The 25,227-nt window shown below is 39.5% G+C and overlaps 1 protein-coding gene across 1 annotated transcript; it reads right to left on the bottom strand.

The window, feature by feature from the left end:
• Window positions 1-1,223: 1,223 nt before the first annotated feature.
• LOC150078968 (A disintegrin and metalloproteinase with thrombospondin motifs 6-like) lies at window positions 1,224-23,249 on the bottom strand. The gene is made up of 5 exons (XM_090382905.1): window positions 23,227-23,249; window positions 19,865-20,072; window positions 15,771-15,947; window positions 15,495-15,648; window positions 1,224-1,400 (listed from the first exon to the last, which is right to left on the bottom strand). Exons 1-5 carry the CDS (start codon window positions 23,247-23,249, stop codon window positions 1,285-1,287), a joined length of 678 nt encoding a protein of 225 aa, XP_090239031.1. The 3' UTR covers window positions 1,224-1,284.
• Window positions 23,250-25,227: the final 1,978 nt, after the last annotated feature.

Genomic DNA, 25,227 nt, shown 5'->3' with positions numbered 1-25,227 from the left:
GTAATACAGAATTATAGTTTAAAATATTATCAGATATGGATATTTTATTGCAAAAAGTTGTTTGTATTTTAAGCTAGTTTGAGAATGGAATGTTTTTTATTATTTGATTTTTCAGCTTGAACGCATTTTTTAATTATTCAAAAACTATTACGTGATTCTCGGATGTCTTATTTACAAATTTCTGAAATCCTATATATATATTTCCAAAAGTATTTACTGAGGTCACCTTCATTCACTAATGAAAGAGGGAAGGAATCGACCCTTTTCTTGTCACTAGATGATGGAACCAATATCGAATGAAGGTACCCTGTATAAACGAGATTAATACATTTCAATCATGATGGATTGCAGAAATGAAGTAAGATTGAAATTGAGATACTCTAAAATAATAAACACACATTTTCTAAGATAGAATTTAGATTTGCCTATCATAAGCCAGACATTTATTGAAGCAAGATGAAATATGTTTAAAAGGATCTGGTAACAGTGAAGGAGATTCAAAAATAAATATTGATTTAAAAAAACTGCCAAATTTGAACAACAGTATATTATTAGTTGTTATAGTTTTTTCATAGCCTGAAGTTCTCGTTAACCTTTTCATTGAGGACTAACATTATGTACGTAAAAATCGGAATCTCGGCTGAGTTAATAATTAGCCAGCTTTCATCATGTGTTTTCATCAGATTGTTCACTAAGAACCAGAAACATATTTCAGCCTGCTGGCTATCGATTGAAATGGTATGATAACAACACCACCATCGTTTAAATAAGAAAATAAATAAGATTTTTGTGAATTAGTTTAATAGATTCATTGAAACTGTTGAGGAATATAATACAGGTTTGGTTTTACAATGGGTGATTAAATTCACCACATTGGTTATTAACACCGTATTTTTTTTTTCTTTTCAAGATACTGTAAGTCTGTTTCAGAGATATTTTAGTAATCTTTTCTTATCTTCGTACACACCATCGTTCTTTTTGTGTGTTCAGTAAACTTGCATAAACGGATACTACATGCCGATAATCATTTTGAAGACCCTCGTCTGTTACGTAGAATTTAAAAAAAAAGAAAAAAAGTATGCCCTTACGAAGGGCACGCATTAATTCATTTTAAACGAACTGCAGCGTGTCAAAAGAAAAACAGATATGACATCATGTGTATCAGGTTTCAAAATGATCCTGACTTCTCATAAACAAGTCTTTTGCCCTTTATATATAGCTTAGATATATCAAACACCTGGACCACACTTTTTTTTTTAAATTATTGCTGATATTTTTTTTTCCTTAAGTGCGGCTTTTTTTACATGTTTTGCAACACATTTTCTTGAAATATGGCCTTTGGCAGAACTTAAACTTCAACACCAGATGGCAGTATCCAACTTTGTTGACATCCGTGCACTCTAAATGAATAAAACAAACAAATAAGTTAACTTCTGGGTAATGTAACTTATTAAACAAATGGCTAATATCATGTGATAGTTAATACTCAAATTTAATACACAATATATAAAATACAAATCATTTGTGCAGTGATAAATAATTTCAATTAGCATCTACAACATTTAGAGCACAGTAGGATCTTGTCGTTCACGAGGTTTACCTTCCTGAAGATGTGCACCAATAGCAAATGCACAAACGGCGACTTTAAGCGTCTATGGGTAAGCCTCTCAACTCACAAGGTATATTTTATATAAATACCTTGTGAGTTTTGGGGAACTTCTGGTTTGGGCGGGCTCCCCAACCCAGGAGTTCCCTGGAACATAAATACATACTACACCCACTTCTGCCATTCACAGAGTTCCGTTTACTTCACACGAAAAATGATGGCGCAGTTGTGAGAAACCACCGGTGGCGTCCCAAACCAAAACACTATTGTAATATCCAAGCCCGAGGCGGGATTCGAACCCACGACCTTTGGGTTGCCAGGCAGGCTCTTTACCCATCCGGCTAGCCCGGTCGACGCGAATTAAGGTAGAATTACTGAACTTAAAATACTGAGAATGGTAATGAACTCAACTTCTAGCACATTACGAACACTGCTTGCTCTTTACACACTTTTTTTTTCTGAAATTATTAACTGCTTTAAATAATTAGTGGCGTAATAATAATAATAATAGTGATCTGAATATAAATACAGTACTGTATAAATCTTCATAATAATTTGCGTCAATGATGTTACAGTGCAACGTCGATTGGAATGGGATCCGAACCAGTCAACGAAATTTGTTGATTCTATCTGCGCTGTCATGCGCTGCGAATTTAACTTACCGCTGACAGGATGGCTGGATTTGCTTTCGTTTTTCAATATCAGGTGAGAAAATCACAAATATATAGTATTACTTTTTCTTTTAAAATCAGTGAAGTAATAACATAGTTTTTAAACTGTATAGTTAATCATGTTTGCAGTTCTGTTATTATACTATAATTTATTTATGACGTGGGAAATTTTGTCGATGTTCGAAATTCTCTTTGCATGAAACTATTTCCGTATTTCTGTTTCAGTGCTGTTTCCGTATATGGTGTTAAATAGTCTTTTATCGTCATGGTGCACCCAGGTATATCAAGAATTGGTGAAATAATGAGCACTTAAACCTGTGTGGAGTGTAATCTGCCTTTAATTTCTTAAAGAATTACAGATTATTCTCAGATGTTTCGTGGTACTTCCTGTACCACTTCTTCAGTGACCGGTTCTGCTGTCTTCATAGTCACTGAAGAAGTGGTACAGAAAGTACCACGAAACGTCTGAGAATAATCTTTAATTCTTCAAGAATTAAGAATACGCAGATTTAAGCGCTCATTATTTCACCAATTTCCAGTTCTTTGACAGTACAAAATAAAATTTTCCATCTTGGAAGCGTCTCTTAAATTAATGCATTCAGTATTGTGAGTAAGAATACTTACTTTATATTCTCGCTATATCATTTTTAAAATCTAAAAATATATTGTTTTAGATTTTAATTATGTGTAAAAAATGAAACGAAACGTGTAATGCTAGCTATCAAATATGAAATTAATATCGCTGAAAAAATTATGAAATACGTTAACGGTACAAGTTTGGCAACAGTATGTGAAGTAGAGCAACATTAGGAAATTAACCGGGCACATCATCTTTCCGGAGTAATGAACTCTGTTTATTTACTCTGGCGTTTGGGTTCTCTGGAACCGGTAGGAAATTTCTGAAATCAGCAGGTCTAGGAACTACCGTTGTTATTTTACAAAAATAGGTTTATACATATTGAGTCTTAATGAATTACTAGGAAGGGGCATCTTCAGTTTAATATTATCAAATTTAATTAAAATAATAATAATAAGAAGAAGATCTACAAGATCAATCCGATAGTGACAAACTTCCTAGGTGCAACAATGGCGAAATGGAGTACCGCCATTAAGGTCGAGAACATCACAACCAGGCTAATCCCCATTAGAAGAGGAATCTTTCAGGGAGATGCTCTGAGGCCACTATGGTTCTGTCTATCACTCAACCCGATATCCACCATGCTCAACGGCAGCAAGTATGGATATAACCTCAAAGAAGAAAGAAAGAACCTGTACACCCTCACCCACCTGATGTACATGGATGACATCAAGCTCTACGCGGCAACCGAGAAGCAACTAAAGAAACTACTCCGGATCACCGAAGAATTCAGCAAGGACATCAGAATGGAATTTGGTCTAGAAAAATTACAAGACCCACACACTGCATCAGGGAAAATTAGTTGCCCGAAACTACTAGCTGCTGACTGCTAAAGAGATCGAAGCTATGACAGAAGGAGAGACCTACAAATACCTAGGGATGATGCAGGCTGAGCAGTTGGAACACAAGGAAATCAAGAAGTGCCTGACCGAAAAATATCATCAGAGACTCAGAAGCCTGCTGAAAGCAAAATTGAACGGAGGGAACACAGTTAAAGCCATAAACACCTATGCAGCTCCAGTAATAACATACACATTCGGGATCATAGATTAGACTAACACTGAGCTAGAAGATATCATGCGAAAGACAAGGACAGTGATGACCAAGAGTCGCCAACACCACCCGAAGTCAGCAGTGGAGAGAATAACAATACTTCGGAAAGAGGGAGGAAGGGGCCTGATAGAACAACAGAATAGAACAACAGAAAACAGCGATAGTTAACCTGAAGGATTACTTCGAGAACAACACAGCATCACTCCACCAGGCCATAAGGAAGATAGATAAGTGGTATACCCCACTCAACCAAAGTGAGGAAACCCCTCCCGCCCAAACGGTACAAGAAACGAAGATAGAAAGATTGGCAAAGAAGACACTCCATGGCAGACACTACAATGTCCTCCATCAATATCACATCAATAACATTGCTTCCAATGCATGGCTCACAAGCGGGACGCTCTTCCACGAGACTGAAGGATTCATGCTGGCCATCCAAGACCAGGTAATCAACCCCAGAAACTATAGAAAATACATCGCAAAGGAGCCCGGAATGTCAGATGACACATGTCGACGATGCCACCTGGCCTCAGAAACGATCCAACACATCACCGCGGGGTGCAAGGTGATCACCCAGACTGAGTACACTCATAGACACGACAAGGTAGCCAGGCTAATAAATCAGAAGCTAGCGAGGAAATACCAGTTGACCAAAGAAAGTGTACCATACTACAAGTACGAACCCCAGGCAGTACTAGAGACCCGAACCCACAAGTTGTACTGGGACCTCACCATAATAACGGATAAGACTATCCCGCACAACAGACCGGACATAACCCTTGTGGACAAGATGGGAAAGGCTACCTACCTGATTGACATAGCGGTGCCGAACACTAGCAATGTCCAGAAAACCCATGAGGAAAAAACTAGGAAGTACACGAATCTGAAACATGAGATCAAGGAGATGTGGCATATGCAAGAAGTATCAACCATCCCAATCATCGTGTCAACAACCGGTACGGTACCAAAGACTCTACATAGCAGCCTAGCAGCAATATGTCTCCCAGAGAACACCTACAAGGAACTCCAGAAAGTCGCAATCCTGAACACCTGTAAGACAGTCAGAGATTTCCTCGACCGTAACACCAGACATTACAACCACACTGTATACTTGGTAGCAGTACCCGTCAAGGAGTGGAATCCCCCAATCAGGGAGAAATAATATAAGAGCAACAATAATAATAATGAAATACCAGTTGATCGAAAAAAGTGTACCGTACTACAAGTACGAACCCCAGGCAGTACTAGAGACCCCAACCCACAAGCTGTACTGGGACCGCGCCATAATAACGGATAGGATAATCCCGCACAACAGACCGGACATAACGCTTGTGGACAAGAAGGACAAGGCTGCCTATCTGATTGACATAGCGGTACCCAACACTGGCAACCTGCAGAAAACCCATGGGGAAAAATCAAGAAGTACACGAACCTAAGACAGGAGATCAAAGAGATGTGGCATATGCAACAAGTAACAACCATCACCATCATCGTATCAACCACAGGTATGGTGTCAAAGACCCTACATAACAGCCTAGCAACAATAGGTCTCCCAGCGAACACCTACAAGGAATTCAAGAAAGTCGCAATCCCGAACATCTGTAGGATAGTCAGAGAGTTCCACGACCAACAGTAACACCGGACATAACAAAAACCACCCTGTGTACTTGGTAGCAATACCCGTCACGAGGTAGCACCTCTAATCAGGGAGAAATAATAATAACAACAACAGAACACTGAGATGCCTGTCTGTCTTTGAGGCGACTTTTGTGAAATGCTTTGTAGGGATGATTAAATTAAATCTCGTGGCTCTAGTTGGTACCGTGTTCGTAGGTTTACAACCCTGGAATTAAAATAAAATATATTTCAAATGATTTAGTTATCCAGATAAATAAACAGAAATAAATCAAAAATAATAAAAAATACCTTGCTATGTTCTCCTGTTATCGATAATAAAATACTTTCAGTGTTATAGATCAGCGGTTCCCAAACTACTGAGATTTACGGACCCTTTCAAAAATCAAAACAATTTTACGGACCCCCTTCAAAAAAGAAAACCCAGTATGAACACTGGGTTTTCTGAAAAGAAAATTCAAAGTTTCATGTGTGAAACAACTCAATTTTATTCTTATACAGATACATAAAAATAACTTTATTTATCATCAATTTGCTATATAATTTGAAATACATACAATGATATACACTAATCTTATCTGAACAAATAATTTGAAATATGTATACAATTATAGACACTAATCTTATCAAAAATAAGTAATATTAAGTAATAATTAATAAGTAAATAATAAAAGCCTCCATAGCCCAGTGCTCAAGTGCGGGAGTGCAGTAGCACACGCTCTTTAAGTAGTGTGGGGTTCAAGCCCCTAATTGCTAAATACGGTCGATCTGCCAACCCGCACTAGACTAGCGTGGCAGATTATGGTCCATTTCCCTCGGCGTGAATTGTTGAGGAGGCTTCCATCCTGCGGTGGGTTGAGAGTGCCTGCTTTTTACCTATGACGAAGTTCGTTGTGATTCTATCAGTATATTTAAACACATATTACTTGATACCTTCTGAACGTTTCGTGGACTCCTTGGAACTGGTCCGCGGACCCCAGTTTGGGATAGTACATAAAAATATATATGGTAAAATATTGACGTTCACAATAGATTTTTGCAAAATAAAAAAAAAAGGAACTGCAGGGATTTCTAATCTGGATATTTGACATTTTACACAGAGTGGTCAGTTTATTAGGTATACCTACTCTTTTCATTAAATGGAACAGTGCTTCTTCCATAACGATTTTCGATGACTGTAATGTCGTCCTTTGAGATCTGCTACGATGCAGTTTGGATTTTATCATTTTTTCCTTCCATATTAGGATTATTATTTCGGATAATCGAGAAGAGTTCGGATTTCCCAGATGGCAGGATGTTGGTTAGCTAGGGTTGGTCTTTGGTGTAGAAAGACAATGTGATCGACCAATGCTTCTCTCATAGACCCAAACATCTGCATACTGTGATCCCCAAAAGATCTATATATACAAACCTACTGGATACTCTATTTAAAATTCAAACTGCTCTCAACAGTAAATCTCAGCTGTACGTCATCTTCCTTGATATTTCATATGCTTATGATAAGCTCTCAATTCCAGCTCTCATCTACATTCAAGAAAAGTACTTTGGTATTACTGGAAGCCTGCTAAAAACCATCAATCTCATCCTTACACCAAGACAACTCATCATCAGCTATAAATCCTTCCAACTCCCATTATAACGAGAGGAGTGCCGCAAGGTACTCCTCTCGTTATAATGGGAGTTGGAAGTTATAGTGTCCTGTCCAGTCTACTGTTCGCCGCTGCCCTTGAACCCTTCCTTGCACTGATTGCAGACGACCTCAAATTATACATAACATCTAAAGAAGCTGAACAAACTCACCTGACTAATCAGCGAGTCTCCGTCCTGATCGACAGCCTTGTAGCCTATCTACTGCAAATAGGTCTGGAAATAAACGTATCAAAATCAGCTCAACTTACTTTCACGAAAAACAGAATCAAAAATGACATCAGAGCCTATCACAACGGATTACAGATAAGGAAAGTGAAGTCTCACACCGACCTCGGAGCCGACCGGGCTAGCCGAGTGGGTAAAGTACCTGCCCGGAAACCCAAAGGTCGCGGGTTCGATTCCCGCCTCGGGCTTGGATCAAAGTACTGCAAAAACCTTGGGAAGTGCAATATGGCCACAGAAGCCGATGCGCACAACTACCAAATCAAAAAAAAAAAAAAAAAACCGACCTCAGCACGCGGAGATGGGAGAAATCCCAGGTGCCGTCTGACACGAACATACCGACCTCGGCATGATTTGTGACGAGAGCCTCACTTTTCAGACCCATTTTTCGATATGAAATCGAAGACTTTCTCGGCGATGTGGGCAATTCGACAAGAGCTGAATTACTGAACGTAGATGTAGTCGGAGGACACGTCCAGCGGTGCCTACAACCTATCGCACTATATGCATCACCAATCTGGTCTTCTGCCCCGACGTCGTACATAAAAAGATTCCTGGCAGTCGAGTACTGGGTAATGCGATAGATAAACAGGGTCACGGGGAACGCATTCAGGGCTGTTTTATATACCAACTCCAGGGCTGTTTTATATACCAACTTAACTATCACTCCCTGGAGAGTTCACATAGCATCCAGAAATATTCTTCTTCTGTCTCAGATGCTAACGTGTGACTGACGACCCCGGTCTTCAAAGACTCCACGTCTCCCAGTCTCCACGTGCTGGACGCAGTAATGACAACCCCTACCTACCGTTGCATGCTATACTGTGCAACCTGTGTTGTCTGAAGAATTTCTTCCCAAACAACTCAGTCAACCTTTTCAATTCATTGGCAATAGACCCTGTGAAAAACTCGGGAAGCAAGCAGTACAGAGTGAAGAGCCTGTCTGAAGCACACAGCTTACTTCAATTATAATTTTGTCAATAATTGGATTTTGTAAACAATATTGTAAATATACCCACTTGTGTAAATATTGTAAATAATTGTAATCGTGCATTTTTGTACACCCTTCTTATATTGTAAATACTGTAAATAATTGTAATTTTTGCATTTTGTACACCCTTCTAGCCGGTCGACTGTGTATAAGGGGTGAAAGCAAACACTTGCTACTTTAATAAACGGATTTAATAATAATAATAACATCCGCTACAAATTCGTAGCCCAATTTGGTGTATTTGAAGTGAAGATTTGGCTGTTCCCCCCCTCACGTGACGGTGAGGGGGGACAGCCAGTCACAAAAACACCCCTAGAAGGCTGGAACAACTTTCTCTAACAGATAGTAAAAGGTTGGCAGACATTGTATGGAGTTATCTTGAAAACTAAAACCACTTAAATTGGCTGTGGTATAAGGCAGTCGAGTACTGGGTGAGTGAAAACCTGTAGCGATCTCCAACCAATATGGCGATGCTATTGTTTAATACACGTGGTCGGAAATCACGTCAAGTTTGGAAAAAAATTCATTGCTAAAACACTGTCACAAATTATATAGATCACTGTTACACAGAATGGGATGATCAAAATTTGTAGATCCATTGTTTTTAGCTATTAAAATATTCTTGAATTTAAAGAAACACACCTAAATGCTATCATGTACAATGGCTATGGCAACCCTATAATGGCCGCCATAGAGTCTGTATACAGACGCTATATGTAAAATTTCAAATATAAATATCTATGACACTGTAACTCTCAAAAGTCTGAAAAATCACTTAGTGGTTCTCCTTGCTCAGTTCTTCCTGTCAGTATCTTCGGCGATTGTTGAAACAAAGTATATCCATGTTTAAAAATTTTAAAAACACTTTTACTTCAGGAGCTATCACAAAGTCCCGAACAGCTCGTAAAGTCTGTTTAGTGTAAAGCGGCACCAGGGCCTCCCCCATCTCCGCGTTGCTTGCATTGTGGATGTGCCAGTTCGCTGGAAATGCCAGAGAATTAAAAGTGTATGGACATTGTACAAGTGTACCGTTGTTCATCTGGTCGTTTAGCTGCTGGAAATCTGTTGAGGCCCATTGTTGCCCCACTTTCACCCCGTGGAGGCAGACCAGGAAAACCCAGTAATTTCAGTTGTACTCTGGCAGGTCCTGCCACCTAGTTTGCTAAGATTTCAGTGGCTCGGGCCTAAAAAAAAAAAAAAAAAAAAAAAAAGAAAAGAAAATCGCTGGAATTTGGTTAGGCCGAGTGGTAAGCAGTTCGAATTTCAGCACTTCAATTTTTGATGTGTGGGTCATCTGGTGGTAAACTGATGGTTTAGCCAGAATAGAGGGAGAAGACTGGAGGGAAAAGGCAAAAATATTGGGGAAACAGAGAAGGCACCCCCCCCCCCCAAGGAAGTCAGTGGGTGGGGCAGGCCCATGCCCCAACAGGATGGAAAGGGGGGCGAGGAGGAAAGGAGACAAAAAAACTCCGTCCCCTCCCCCACCCTGCCGGGGAGAGGGAATGAAAGTGACCTGGTCCAGATCGCCAGGTGGTGCTATGGGATTGTGGATAGAGCTAGTGCAAGGAGGTATTTCTGCACTCAAATTAAGCTCTGCCAATGTGTTTTCCTTTCTTTCTTTCAAAGCATTTCTCTTTTACTTCTTTCCTTCTACCTTATTTTCCCTTTTCCTTTCTTTTCCATTTCTTTTCTTATTCTCTCCTCTGGTTCTTGTAGTGTATTGTCTTTTAAGAGTCGCTGGGTTTGGAGGATTTGGATTGATCATTGTGGGCTTGTAGACTTGCTAAGAAGCCATGCCGGTAGCTTTACGAGGTGTCAGTCCGTGGTTCTATGGTCGTGGAAGAGTTTTTTGTCTTGAAACGAGCTCCTGCGCGAAGAGTGTGAAGGCACGGTACTGTTCCTCATTTTGCAACACGAGCTGTTCTTGGTTCCTGAGTGTGAGCTGGGTCTTTGTCATGAGGATGCGGCGCAGGTCCTCGTAGGTAGGACATTCATGTATAAGGTGGTCCCAAGTTTCTTCCTCTGCAATGACAATAAGGTGCATCTGAGGGACCAAAGTCGTAAAGTTTCCTCCTATGTCCCGTGAGGAGAAAGGTGGTATGGAGGCCTGGAGCGAATCATGCAGGCTGGTTTGGGTATATCCGGTGTACATCCGTGAAGAATTTCCGTGTTATGGCTCCTTTGGGGAAGTCGGATCATGGGGCCTGCATTAGATGCCTCTTTTCAGCACTTGTGTTTGTTGGATCAGTGGTGAAGCCAATGACGCACAATTTCCAGGTCCAGGGGAAGGGATCCAGCGAGGACCTGGAACGTGTGGGTGCTAACCGTAGAACACGCTCTGGTGATAGTCAGGAGGATAGAGCGCTGTATGGTGTGTAGTTTTCTCTTGTTTACAGCAATGATTGCTTTGGTGTACCACACACCTGCGGCATATGAGAGAGCTGGGATGAAAACAGCCTTGTAGAAAAGGGAGAGTGTCCTCTTCTTCAAGCCCCAGTCCCTTCTGGTAATTCTGGAAATCATAGCGGAGTAATTCCTGATTTTGGTACGTAGGTATTAAGATATGGGGTGAACAGCTCGTTAAGGTTCAACGGAGGCTGGCAAGACATGCACAGGATAACGGAAAGGCAACAATCAGTCAGATACTAACCCAGTACAACAGCGCCAACTAAAGAGGCACTTCAGAACGCACAACTCTTCGTACCGTATATGTTTGAACGGCATGCTTCTTTGTGTACCTTAACGGTGCAACAGCAAGAGCAAGATCACGATCACTGAAGAATCGGAGAAGAAAACAATCCACGAAACGTATGATTGTTAGACCCTTATTAGTAATAAATAAAAAAAAATTATATTACGGATATCCAAGACTGAAAATATATTCAGTGCCCGCTTTTGACACTTCGTTGAATCCATGCCACGACGAATAGAGTTTGTTCTAAGGGCCAGAGGGAGGCCTCTCGGTGCATTTCTGGTTATGCGATGTACAAATTTTGTTTATACTTCCGGACAATCACATACCTGCGGAGGAGTTTGTAAGATAGAGAATACAAGAAAATTACCATACTTAGCGATCACGTGGGCTCAAATCACGGTCAACTCAAATACAGTTGCTATTGTCCCTTCTCAATTTAAAAAAAAAAACAATAATTGTCCCTGTTCCAAAGGGACATCTTGTAATCAACAATTTTCGCCCAATAGCTCTACTCTCAGTATTTGCAAAATTCTTCATAGCAGACTCATGGATTTCCTTGAAGTAAATCAGCTCATCCATCAACAACAGTATGCCTATCGCTCAAAACGATCTATTGATCTTGCAATTGTTGATTTCTACTCAAGGATCATTGATAGTCTTGAAAAGAGTCACTATGCTATAGCACTGTTTCTTGACTTATCTAAAGCTTTATCGCATAAATCATAATATTCTACTTAACAAACTCAATAATCTTGGCTTGAGAGGAAAAATTTACCTTCTCCTTGAAGATTACCTTACTGATCGGCCGTTTGTCGTCAGAACAAATCAGTCATACTCCGACATCTGTTATTTCTCCAGGGGAGTACCTCAAGGCTCACTTCTCGGACCTTTCCTATTTGTTGTTTACATTGGTGAATTTCTCTCTCTTCTTCCATCTTTCCACCTAATAGCGTATGCTATTAGGTGGGAAGATGGAACAAAATAAAGCCCCTAATCAGCTTCAACTAAAAATGCATAGTTGGCTTCAAAAGAATCAGCTTATACTGAATCCAGAAAAATCAAAATACATGGGGCTTAGAACGAAAAACAACCCACTAAATTTACATGTATTGATTACGACGTAACATACAAAGAAAAACAACTTGAAAGGGTGAATGAAACCAAGTTTTCGGTATCTGGCTAGACGACAAGCTAAGTTGGGTAAAACAGATGATAACCCTACGAAAAAAAAAACTTCGTCACTAGCGGGAATACTCGCCAGGGCCTCCTCCCTGGGTGTCCCCTTCCCTTCTCAGACTAGTATTCCCTTCCTTAATTCAGCCTCACCTCACCTATGGAATCATCTCATGGGGTACTACCTGTCAAGAAAACCTTGCGAGAATCAATTTCATTCTCAATCGATGCGTTTGTTCAATTTTAGGCCTTCCCTGGAACGCATCGATTTTTTTTTTTTTTTTTTATGTGACCCCCAAACACGAGAGGTATTAGAACCTATAGTACTTAGTACCGTGCTTGGGTTGGAGGTTGAGAAAATGAAAGAAGATATTTGTTGACATTGGACTTGAACTTCTGTAGATTGTAATTTTCAGGAAATACGTATGAAAGAAGGTTGTTCCAGAAAACGGCAGTTGAATGAATAAATGAGGAAGATGAAAAGTTGGTTCTGTGGGTTTGAAGTTGGACAGTAAATGGAGGTTGGCTGGTGGCGGCACGTGTTCGGACTGTTTTGAAAGAGAGAGCGGGAATTATAGAAGCCAATTCAGAAGAACAGTGCCCATGGAAGTATCTGTAGAAGAGGCATGCAGCAGATACAGTACGTTTATGAGAAAGCGAGTGGAGAGACTGTTAGAGATGAATCATTAATTAACCTAACTGCCCTCTTCTGAATGGAATCAAGAAGCCTGAGAGAGGTTTTGGGGGTACCACCCCAGATGTGGGAACAATATTACATGGCAGGGCGGATTTGTGATTTATACAGAGTGAGCAGCTGTTTGGAAGAAATTAGTTCCAGATACAAGGAAATGAGACTCCTCAGCATCTATCAACTGCTACAGAAAGCCGAGGCAGTCTTTGCTTACAATGCTTTGGAGACACCAGAGTTTCCCCTTCTCTTCTGATCCTTTTTCATAACCATAGAAGAAGAAATATCGTACAATGTAAGAAATGAAGCGAACCTGAAAGTTCCGCTTTTCAGAAAAGCCATAGGTCAGAAAAATATAAAATGCAGAGGCGCTAAAACCTGGAACAAACTTCCTGCAAAAATCACTTCACTAAACCGACTCAAGAAACTACTAATTGAACACATCACCAGGGATGTCTGATTCAAATTACCTTCCACTCAACTCCTGGATTAAAAATTCAGAGGAAATTATTACCAATATGGGGAAATACTGTAATGTCCAAATATTAAAGAAAACAGTTGGCAAATAGTTTGTAAATTTCTGTGCAGATATTTCATTATTTTTCCTTCCTCTCATCATTTACTTGTAAAAATGTTCTCAATGCAATTATAAGTAGAGATGGTTTACGAAGTCTTCTGTAAAGAGGTGTACAAAAAAAACCCCCCAATTTATTTATGTCTTTTCTGTTGAAAAGACATAAATAATCAACAATTTAAAAACTGTATATTTGTAATGTTATTCACATTGTCTTTTAAGGGAACACCCCCTAAAAAGGCAATGGCTTTTTAGGGGATGTTCTCCTTCCCTTTTTGCTGTTAAAAAAGTGTAACATAAAATAGGGATAAATAAATTATTATTATTATTGTGCCCCAGCTTTGACGGCTTAACTGCATTCAGGTCAAACACCACAGGCATGCCCATGTGCACCTAATTTAAAAATGTGTGAATGAAGAATGATCCTTGCATGTTATTTTCTTGCACCACTTGCTAGAGATGAAATTCACATTTACGCGTTGAAATGATGGATGCAATTAATTTTAAATTACAAACTTGGAATAAAATTGGAGCTAACCAGTTCAAAAGCAATAAAATTAAGCTGTTCAATATTTTACTATAACTTATGATTGCTAAGTAGATTTCAAGAATGATCACGTTCACCGGACAGATCAATATTATAAATGTTTACATTCGACACAGATCTATATATAAAATTATTTCTACCGCATTCTAGTATTGGGTGTAAGATGGTCACTGTCGTCTTCTGTAAAGTTGATACTGTCGGTTCACGAAGAGAAAGCAGCCGCAACAGTTGTTTTTGTTATCCTGCCCTATAAAGATCTTATTCATCAGCCTGATCTTTGGAGGTTGCAGGTTAAAATAGTGAAAGTGGTATGTAGCATATGGCAGTTTTACCACTTGCCATTCATTTGGTGACATCTGAGTTCGAATCCCGGAGAAATTCTTGAAGTCCTTTTCAGTTGATGGTTTGTCAAGGCTAAGAAAGTAGGTTTCCCATGATTTATTTTGTATTTTTCAGCCTGCAAAACTTGCAAATCGGCCATTGAACACGTACAGCACAGTATGGCCTTCGATTCATGCGCTGTGTAAACAACAGCTTATACGCAATGACACGGCGATAAAAATATCAGACTGCAGTTTGTTAGGTGTCTCATAAATTTTCTCAATAGTAACGACTCAATTTTATTTTTCTGTGTTGTAGTGTGTGGGTTCTAGATTCAGCCAGTTGTAGACTAAAACACAGTAATTCCGATAGTTTAACTGAGTAGCGAGGATCTCTCTGCAAAAAATTCGTTTCATGTATCCTTTTTTTTTCCCCTGTCCTGATTGAATAACATGCTTAGATATCGTGAAAAATAAAAATTTATGATTCTTCCAAATATCGTTGATTGTGTAGCAAAACCAATGGCAAAACTGAGCCTGGCGCACCTAAATTATAAAATAAACAGAAAAACCAATATTAGTTTTAAACCAATATTGATAACTAAATTTGTTTGGGTTGAAGAAAGATAATTTCGATTTTATTTTATAGATACTATTAGATTAGATGCTAATATAATTATTAGTAGCCAACCTGTTGGTGTGCGCACACTCATTCTAAACTCTCGTTGTAGTATTTGAAATGCCTGAGTATTAGGTGACACAGGGTTCCAATAAAATTATTTTTGTACCATTTTATTATATCCTAACCTGTGTTAATGATAAAATTAGTATTTTTTTTTCTGTGCCTAATGATGGGAGGAGCAACTGTGCTCTGCATGCAAATCCATGCACACTGGGACCAAGTCGATAATTCTGGATTTGGTTTTGAATATTTAATTTCGATCTAAAATCTTTTGGGCTTCCATTTTTTTTTAAATTTATATTTATTAGCACAATAAACAAGTAATAACTTTCTTTACTATTCGTTCTTACCTTCAACCTTTCGATTCTCCTCTTTACACGGTGTTTGACAGTTTCTAACAGCAGCAGGCATTTTGCTACTTCGGCATTCTTTGCTTTGTTTTCCATCCCAGCTGCGGCACTCCACTTTTCTGAACTGTTTGCCGTGACCACACGAACTATTGCACTGTGGAAGCAAACCAAAACAGATTTGCCGAGAATGAGTTTCGCTCGCAGAAAAATATTCTTCGGATTTTAACAAAACAGAATACATTGAAATATAATTGCCTCTGCGTGCAAGTTTCTTACCTCACTCCAAGTTCCAGTACTCCATTTTGGACGAGAACATCGACTATTCCTACATTCCGAGACAGTTGGCGGTCGACTAGTCTGCGAACATTGTGAAGGTGAAAGTTCTCGAGAAAGATTGCTGTTCATGCATACAACGGACCTCTTCCTTTGTCCAGGGCCACAGCTTGGTTGGCACTAAAAAATAAGAAAAATAAGCTGTACTAGGACGGTGGGAAATATTTGACTGAACTGGATGCTGTGTAACATGTGATAAAATAAACTTGCAAAACAATTTGGTTCTAACACTGGTCGTTTAATGCGACTAACCAAATGAATCCCCTGCATGCAATTAGCGCATAAGGAAGTCAGCATGAATTCTCTACGTTGGACGTGTGTTGACTTGTATTTATAAAGGTACAGATAACGGAAATGCTTAGTTCGTGGGCCTAAGAATTATTTTATCAGGATGAACTGGATGCTGTGTAACATGTGATAAAATAAACTTGCAAAACAATTTGGTTCTGGTCGTTTAATGCGACTAACCAAATGAATCCCCTGCATGCAATTAGCGCATAAGGAAGTCAGCATGAATTCTCGACGTTGGAAGTGTGTTGACTTGTATTTATAAAGGTACAGATAACGGAAATGCTTAGTTCGTGGGCCTAAGAATTATTTTATCAGGCAGTGCACTCGTCACTGGTTCTCGCTCTGTCAGGCGTGACCTTCATACTTCTGTCCTTCAAGTATGTACACGGTCCTTTCTCGGTGAATGAGGAAGTCTAACAAAGTATTTTAGATACGATCTGAGTTCGGCTAAATGAAAGGAATTTTAGCAGGTGCATAGGTTTATTAGCCAGCATTCCCTGCAAATTCTTAGGTTGATTATGAAGATCCAAGAATTTTTTTTTTTCTTTCATTAGTCATATCAGATTTCAAGGCCTTGGCACCTGCACTTATCACAGGTGTTCTCGCTGAAAAGTCAGCGCCGTGGTAAAGTTGTTTAATTAAGTTTTGCTGTTCGAATTTCTTTTTGGCGCATTTAACGTTAATTATGCCTACCGGGATTATTTTTTTTGGAACATTTAACATTAATTATATGAAGTCATTATCTGGGTTTTAAGATTTATTTCCCAACAAACAGAAGCTAAATTCTAATTTGATGAGACTGCCAGTGTTAAACTCGGTAAAACCCCGGGGGCTCACATCTGGTGAGTATGGGTTTGGCACACCCAGAGTCCTGAGCTGGATATCATCATTCTTCTCTTTCTTGGTGATTCCCTTCTACTTTTGACTCTCTCTCAGGGTAAGTTGGGAATTTTTTTTTTCCTGGTGCAGCATAAGCCTCAGGCTTCCTTGCACCATATGGCTAATAATAATAATAAAAAGTGCTGTAAGTGTGCAAACTTTAGCTTTGCTCTAATGTCTGATTTTCGGCTGGGCAACACGATGAAGTGGCAGAAGATATCCTCTTGGACATCCTGCAGGTTTACAACCTTGCATTAAGCGAAACACATAATTTCATAATGGGGTCTCGTGGATTCCGAAAAGTTTCCGTGTATTTTTTTTTTCTTAAATTTGTACAATGCATAAAAAAACTTTCATATGAGGGTCACCCGAGAATAACCTCATCTACCCATGTTTATTAATGGCGCCTCCGTAGCCAGGTGGGAAGCAGCAGCAGTGCGTAGCACACGCTTCTTGATTAGTCCGGGGTTCGAGCCCGTCACCACCAAATACGGAGGATGCGGAAAGGTCAGGGAATGACCACCGCATATCCTGGAGCAATAGGGCCTTAGTTGCTAATGCTCCAAATAACAAACAAACTTGATTAGACCGGGGTTTGAGCCCGTCACCACCAAATACGGAGGATGCAGAAAGGCCAGGGAATGACCACCGCATATCCCGGAGCAATGGCCTTAGTTGCTAATGCTCCTAAAAACCAAATAAACAAACAAACCATGTATATTATGTCCATAAATTGCGTGTGGTCTCTGGTCGGTTTGTCTGTTTTGCTGAACGAAACACCCCAGTTGCCGGGGATATTCTTGCGAGGATATCCTATCTGGGCGGTTTGTCTGTTTTGCTGAAAGAAACACCACAGCTTCCGGGGATATCCTTGGCTAAGACTGGTTAACCCAGCTACGGAATGTTGGGGGGGGGAGTTCCTCGCATCATTCACGAGATTCCAACTCCGGCCTCTCTCAGCTGGTGTGGTGAGGACAGTGATTATAACCCCTGTGCTACCATGAGAATGCATAAATCCGCATAGCTATTTTTAAAGATATTGGAGATTCCACGGAAAATTTTGAGTTGTAAAAGGGTTCTATCGCAGAAAAATGTTGAAAAGCAATAGCGCACTAATATCAGGGGGGGGGGTTGAAATTTGATTCCAGTCATCGTTGGTGCTATAAATTAAAATTTCTCTATCTTTATTAGCGAGAGTGGATCCTGCTTACTATTTTTTAAGAATCCCAAGTATAATGCTATTTTTGAGAAAGTAACTAAAACAAAGGAGAAATCTATATTTTTTTTAAGTAACCATCACCTTGTTTGTTACATATACCATTGTTGTTAAGTTTCATTTTTTTATTTTTTAAGAAAAATAGAAGCCACTTTCTGCAATCATTAAAAATAAATAAATAAACCTGACGCATATAATTTATTAAACGAGAAACTTCAGGTCGTCTACTGTGAAATAAGCCAGATAGTCACTGTTTAGCCATTTTAAGTTAATCAACCGTCAAACATTGGGGGGGGGGGGGGGTTACTCCCAATATTTTATCCTGCATTATCTAAATTTCTTATTTACATCCGTCCAATTAATTGTTTATATCTTGGTAATACTGGCAAAGAGAGAAAGAAATTTGTCTTTAAGTAAAGTGACCATCCGACCAGCTTTTGACGGAACATTCATTCCCCCTTTCACACTTGAAAACTTCACCTGTCAGGAAGAAACGAAGGTAGAATTTGAATTTTGAGTTTTGTACAAAGTTCTTATCATTCTCAATGGATAATGTTGTTTCTGGTGTGGAAAAACTGTTTATCTTAATGAGCAGTGGCGGCTGGGTATAAAGTGCCCTAGTGCCTTGATATTGCCGCAGTAACCCTGAAAAAAAATAAAACGTATTTTTGTATTTTTTTTTTTTTTTTGTTTATTACTGTTTATATTCATTTTGTGGGTCTCACCAATGTTATGAATGATGGAATGTTATATAAAGTACTCATAAGTCAGAAGAACGAAGCCAAGTGACGTATTCCTCTCAAACTGGCTCTTATAGCTTATACAGAATAAAACAAATAACCTACTCATGTGCATAGCGAAGCATTGATGGCTGTTTGTTTGCTGGTGGGTTTTAGGCGCATCAGCGACTAAGGCCATATTGTGCCGTGTATATGTTATCCGTAAGTTGCATGTGTTCTGCGGTTGATTTGTTGTTTGTGAACAAAAAACCCGAGTTTACAGGAGTAAAAACCATGTTATCCTCTCCTGAGACTGACTAACTCAGCCACATTGTGAAAAAGGCCCATAAAAATTCTTCACTTCATCGACGGGATTCGAACACAGATATTTTCCATCCGGTGTGTGAAAGACGGCGAGTCTACCAATGCTACCCACGAGGGCCGAAGCTTTGGCTCTTCTCTACTGACCCGACACAGATGGCTTAATGAGCTTAATTAATTTATTAAAATTTAAAAAAATATATATATATATTTTTTTTCGTCGCTGTCATACAGTTATTAACTTTAACTGTTAGGCAGACCTCAACCTTTCTTATGCCTATCATAAGAAAAAGGTTGACTAATAATAATTATTTGATCTCAAATTAGAGTGCCCAGAATCTTCTAAAGATTCCGTCCGGGATGGGGTTGTGGTGTGGAGGGGGGATAATAATGGAAATCGGAGGAACTTTCTAGGAGAAATTAATTTAGTAGTTTAGTGTTTCTTAAAGTTATGCCATGTATAGGCCTGCAGCACTTTGAAATTTCCAGTTAGGAAAGCTTTTAATTTCACGTTAATCATTTTCATAATACAATCGGGTTGTCTGAATCGGGGCATGCATTTACTAATCTCCTTATACTCTTACAAAGGGCAAGAAATAAAAATTATCTACCTCAAGCCAAGGTCCAGTATACCAGACACTATGACAAGGCTCTTCATTACATTTGACTCTCTCTTCGGGTTTATGGTTTCCACAGAGACTATCATTCACGAGCTTATCTTCAAAGTCTTCGGATTTTTTCTTCTTACAGGTAACTGTTCTAGTCTTAAAACCTCCGCCGCAGCTGTGGGAGCAAGAGCCCCACGGACCGAGACTCCATCTAGTGGAAGAAATAATATTTATTGACATGTGCATCTCAACAACACATCGTCTTCCTGTTACAACTGGGTATTTATTAAAATTGTTTATTCATTGTTCATTTCAACACGCAATACCGAATATCACACACACACACACACACACACACACACACACACACACACACACACACACACACACACACACACACAATGCCGCGCTGCCTTGTTATTTCTTTTTCTTCTTGTATTTCTCCGTTGTATCAACAGTTATCCTCGACCTAACTTTTATTTTTTTATAATTTAATTTTGCTTTTCAACTCTTTTCTGTCCTCTCAGTCTCCATTCTTCAGTTCCCTCTTTTCCATAGCCGCCCTCACTCCCTCCATCCATATGCTTTTAGGTTTTCCTCTCCATTTTCTTCTAGGGAGGGTGTCCATTTCATTGCTTCTTTAGGTAATCTCTCTTCCCCCATTCTCATAACTTGTCCCTACCATTCTAATCTTTTTTGTTCTATTTTGTCGATGATGTTTATTTGAGCGTCAATTGCTTTTCTTATGTCTTCATTTCTAGTTTAGATCTTTGGGCTGATCTTCTCCAAAAATCCATCTCGACCACTAGCAGTTTCCTCCTTTTCCTTTCCTTTATAGTCCAAATCTCAAAGCCATATACTAAGATACTCTGAAATATTGCATTATATAGTAATATTTTAGTTTTTGGGAGAATGTTATTGCTCCATAATATTGGATTCAACATTCCCAAGACCTTTCATCCCTCAATAATTCTTCTTGCAATCCCATCTACAGATGACCTAACCAGCCTTGTTACTAAAATGATCAAAAGAGAATGAGATTTAAAGAAGTAGAGTCTTAAGTATATAATATACACTGGTGTTCAAAGAAAGTGCATTACCTAGGAATTACACATTTCTGACCCTTTTTCGCGATGGTATGTTACATTAATGACTAACATCACATATAGAAATATAAACAAAAGATAATTATTAATAGTTCAGGCAAAGCTAAGCAATATTCGACAAGTGCTCTCAAAATATTCCAAAATGAGCATTTGCAACCTTTATACAACAGTTTTGGTAAACACGACAATTCTGGCTGAAATGTTACCAGAAGCCCTCAATTTGCTTCAGTTTTTCATTTTAAATGGAAAACAAAATGAAAAGTTTACCAAGTGCAAACTAATATTTAGTTGAACCATCTCTGGCCTTGATGACAGCAGCACACCGTCGAGGCATTGACAAGATCAATTTCTGAAGATAATCAACTGATAGTTCGTGGTTCCAAACACGAATTATGAAATTCCCGATGGGTCTTTGGTTTCTTTCTGGCAACTTCAAATAACACACGATGCCAACAGTTCTCTATAGGATTCAGGTACGGGCTGTTTCCTGGCCAGCTAACAGTTGTAATGGACCATTCTTCCAACCATTTTTTCATCTGTAACAAATGTAAACACATTACTGTCGAACTTCTAATGCAGAAATGAAGCTAAAGTAACTACAGAAGTGCCTACTTGCACTTTTCGCCCGATGACAAAGAGCAGAGTCGTCCTGAAAGATGCAGTTACTTGGCAGGTTGAAATGGTCTACAATTACGGAACCTTTTATAAACTTCAGGTTACCTACTCCGCGATACGAAATGCACCCCCGTATCATTTGGCTGGTAGGGAATTTCACCATACAGTCTGGATGGTATTCTTCACCACATATACAGCGAATCTTTTGTGTCCCATCAGAGCCATGCAGGTTGAATTTCTTCTCATCCGAGAAAATAACTGACTTCCACTGCTCGGGGGTCCATTTGACATGCTCCTTACATCAAATTAATCGGGCCTTTTTAATTTTTTGTGTGAGGAGGGGCTTCTTCTTAGGACAAGTCCAATTTTGAAGAGGCGTCTTCTGATTGTTACTGTTCTTGCTACCACTCCTGAATGTTCTTCCCAGTCTCTTTTCAGCTCAGATGAAGAATATTTACGGTTTTTAAGGCATAAGCGCTTCGAAACGCGGTACTGTTTTGGCGTAGAGACTCCTTTGCGTCCGGTTCCTTTTTTCCTATCAGCAGAAGCAATATTCTTGAGTTTGGAAAGAAATCTACTCACTGTCGACTGATTACAAGACACTCTATAAGCAATACGACGGAAAGAACATCCTTCCTCATGTAAAGCAACAATAGCACTCTTTCTTCGTACCGTCAACTGCCCGTAACTCACCATCCTGACACAAGCAAGGAATTACTGCAACTCTTGCAGAGCCTGCTTATATAGCTGAACGTAACAGCTGATGCAATATTACGTCATCGCCTACGCGTGTCAATCTTATCTGATGCAATCTGTAAGAAATATTGCCATATACTTACGTTATTCGGACGACAATTACAATTTTAAGGTGTGATACACTTTCTTTGAAAACACCAGTGTATATGACCTTTTTATAATAAATAATGACCTTTTTAAGCATTGGATTTGGTTGGTTTTTTAATGGTACATGGGCAGCTTACGACGAATATGTATTGTCTGTGTAAATTACGTGGGTTCTGTGTTCGATTCGCCTGTTCTCTGGTTAAAAAAAAAAAAAAAAAAACGGGAGAAAAAGAACTATGTAACCTTCGCCTGAGATCGAACTAACTCAGCCATATTGTGAAAAAGACCTATAAATATTCCTCGTGTCATTGCCGGAATTCGAATTCAGGTCGTTTCCTCCTGTTTTGGGGATGACGGTGATTATAACTGCTGTGCTACCCCGCGAGGACACATCTTAGATCATGATGCTCCAAGTCCGGAAGTAAAACACATTAAAAGTCTACGGTAACCTAAAATTAGGTTACCATGTCGACAGTTTTTAAAATCAGACAGAATCGATTCATAAATACGAAATAAGGGTGTATTTCGTATTTATGAATACGAAATGACTGACTTTTAAAAATATATTTATATATTTAAAGAGATGTATGATTCATAAAAATTTAAAAACATCAAGCATGCTGTCGTTGAATCATTTGACAGCTGTACACACTGAGTCAGATAAAATCTGACTCAATGTTCAGTATATAATGCTCAGTCAGATGATTCAAAGCGTTCGTATATATATATAACGGGTCAATTAACAAAATTATAACATTTAATAAAGATACACTCATGAGCCAAAACATATTTACCACCTACCTAATAGCTTGTTGGGCCGTCATAACCGCTTGCACCTAGCGTGGCATCAGTTCCACGAGGCCGCGGAGGTGTCCTCAGGTGTCCCGGACCAATTGAACAGAAGGACATCCCGGAGTTCGACACGGAGCGAGGCACTAGCGTGGATTGGCGAATTTGTGGAATTCTTTCCATCGCATTTCACAGCACTGACCGAAGATCAGTCCCCCATCGTTAAGAGGGCTTGTAATGAACTTAGAGAATCGGTATATATATTTTTAGTGGGCGTGGGTTTCTATGTGATCCAAGGCTTATTCTATAGCATTGAACTCTGCAGGTACATGCTGTATTCAGGGAAAATATGCATGGATATTATACCATCTGGGAAGACAGCGGCAGATCTCACAGATAGTTCTGACTTCGAGCCATCGGTATAAACTGGCAAGAAGTCAGAATGTTTGGCTCGGTGTGCTGAACAGTTTCAGGTAGACAGAAGATGGAGTGTCGGCCTTCCTCTAGATGCTAAGGGAGCAGAACATGTGGTGAGGAGCTCTTGAACGCCGAATGGACGGCTATCAGTCTGACGAGTGTTATAAAGATTTTCCCAGCTTGGCTCAAAAACAAGATGTCCACGTGGGGTGGTCTTGCATGACCTCAGTTTGAAAGTATGGTTTAGAGACAACTGCTTCCATCAAAACAATATTATTGACGGCTCGTTTGCTTCCACATCAAAATGCTCGGGCAGCAATGCAAATCAGCTGGCAGTGGATGAGATTCAGCCATCGAAGTACACTCTTTCTGTTAGATGCGTATACTTGAGATACATAATTTAATTTAGATCGCACAAGTGCATGGTAAAGATATAGTAGGGCGCAACGGTCTGTACGGCATGTGACAGAGAGGAGAGAGCACGGAGGGTAGTCAAATCTTTCGCTCAGTTTGAAAGTATGGTTTAGAGACAACTGCTTCCATTAAAATAATATTATTGACGTCTCGTTTGCTTCCACATCAACTCGGGAGATGTTCAAAATGCTCGGGCAGCAATGCAAATCAGCTGGCGGTGGATGAGATTCAGCCATCGAAGTACACTCTTTCTGTTAGATGCGTGTACTTGAGATACATAATTTAATTTAGATCGCACAAGTGCATGGTAAAGGTATAGTAGGGCGCAACGGTCTGTACGGCATGTGACAAAGAGGAGAGGGCATGGAGGTATTCAAACCTTTCGCTCATTTTGTGCGCAGCTGACGAATATATTGAAGGAAAGTCAACTTCTTATCAAATATGAACCGCAAGAATCTTGTGTCGGGTACTACTGGAATAAAAAAAATTTCTAAGCCTCAGTTAGGTTCAGGATGAAGCTTACGGTTGCTACATAAACGGTGTTCTCCGGGGAGAACCTGAAACCATTAGCTTTGTCGAGGCGTCCAGGCGATCAGCGGCTTGTTTCAGTTGTTTTTCGCTCATGCTTCATGCCTGGGCAAATATACCAACGTCATCAACATAGAGGGTACTGGGTACAGTTGGAGGAAGTTCTGTGATGAATTCACTTTACAAAATGTGTGACACTTAAAGCTGATCCTTAAAGTCTTTCAACTTCTTGGCAAAATAACCTAGAGATGATGGATCCTACAAGAATTTTGAAAGATCGATGGGATAAAAACAAGGAGCAGACCTCTAAGTCCTGGGCTATAAAGGTATTTTAAAATACCATATCTCCAAGTTGTGTCATACGCTTTTTCCCATATCGAACACGGACACCAGCTGCTCTCCTTTGAGGAAATCTCGGATGTTTCCAATCAAATTAAATGATACAAAGTGGACCTGTTCCTTCGGAAGACACACTCTATCTAGTAATGAGGTCGTTTACTTCTAAATACTAAAGAAGTTACCAGAGTGATCACTTACTTTGTAAGCGAAAGTAGAAGGGATAGCAGATAGAAAGATCAGGTCGTAGACAACGTAAGATTTGGCATATGGAAGGTGTTTGCTCTCACATTTAGAGGAGCTTCTAAATGTGGACAC

Source organism: Mastigoproctus giganteus, chromosome 10 (assembly GCF_048544385.1).
Source record: "Mastigoproctus giganteus isolate SK-2022 chromosome 10, ASM4854438v1, whole genome shotgun sequence".
NCBI lineage: Eukaryota > Metazoa > Arthropoda > Arachnida > Uropygi > Thelyphonidae > Mastigoproctus > Mastigoproctus giganteus.
Note: the sequence above shows the minus strand (reverse complement) of the source record. Positions and strands in the feature narration are given on the sequence as shown.

Bases quoted from the DNA above. Each gene is read 5' to 3' on its own strand.
- LOC150078968 (XM_090382905.1), bottom strand. From the start codon at position 23,249: ATGACGGCCCAACAAGCTATTAG. The intron at 20,073-23,226 runs GTAGGTGGTAAA...TTCTTCCACTAG, and splicing joins ACGGCCCAACAAGCTATTAG to ATGGAGTCTCGGTCCGTGGG. The intron at 15,649-15,770 runs GTAAGAAACTTG...TTGCTTCCACAG, and splicing joins GTACTGGAACTTGGAGTGAG to TGCAATAGTTCGTGTGGTCA.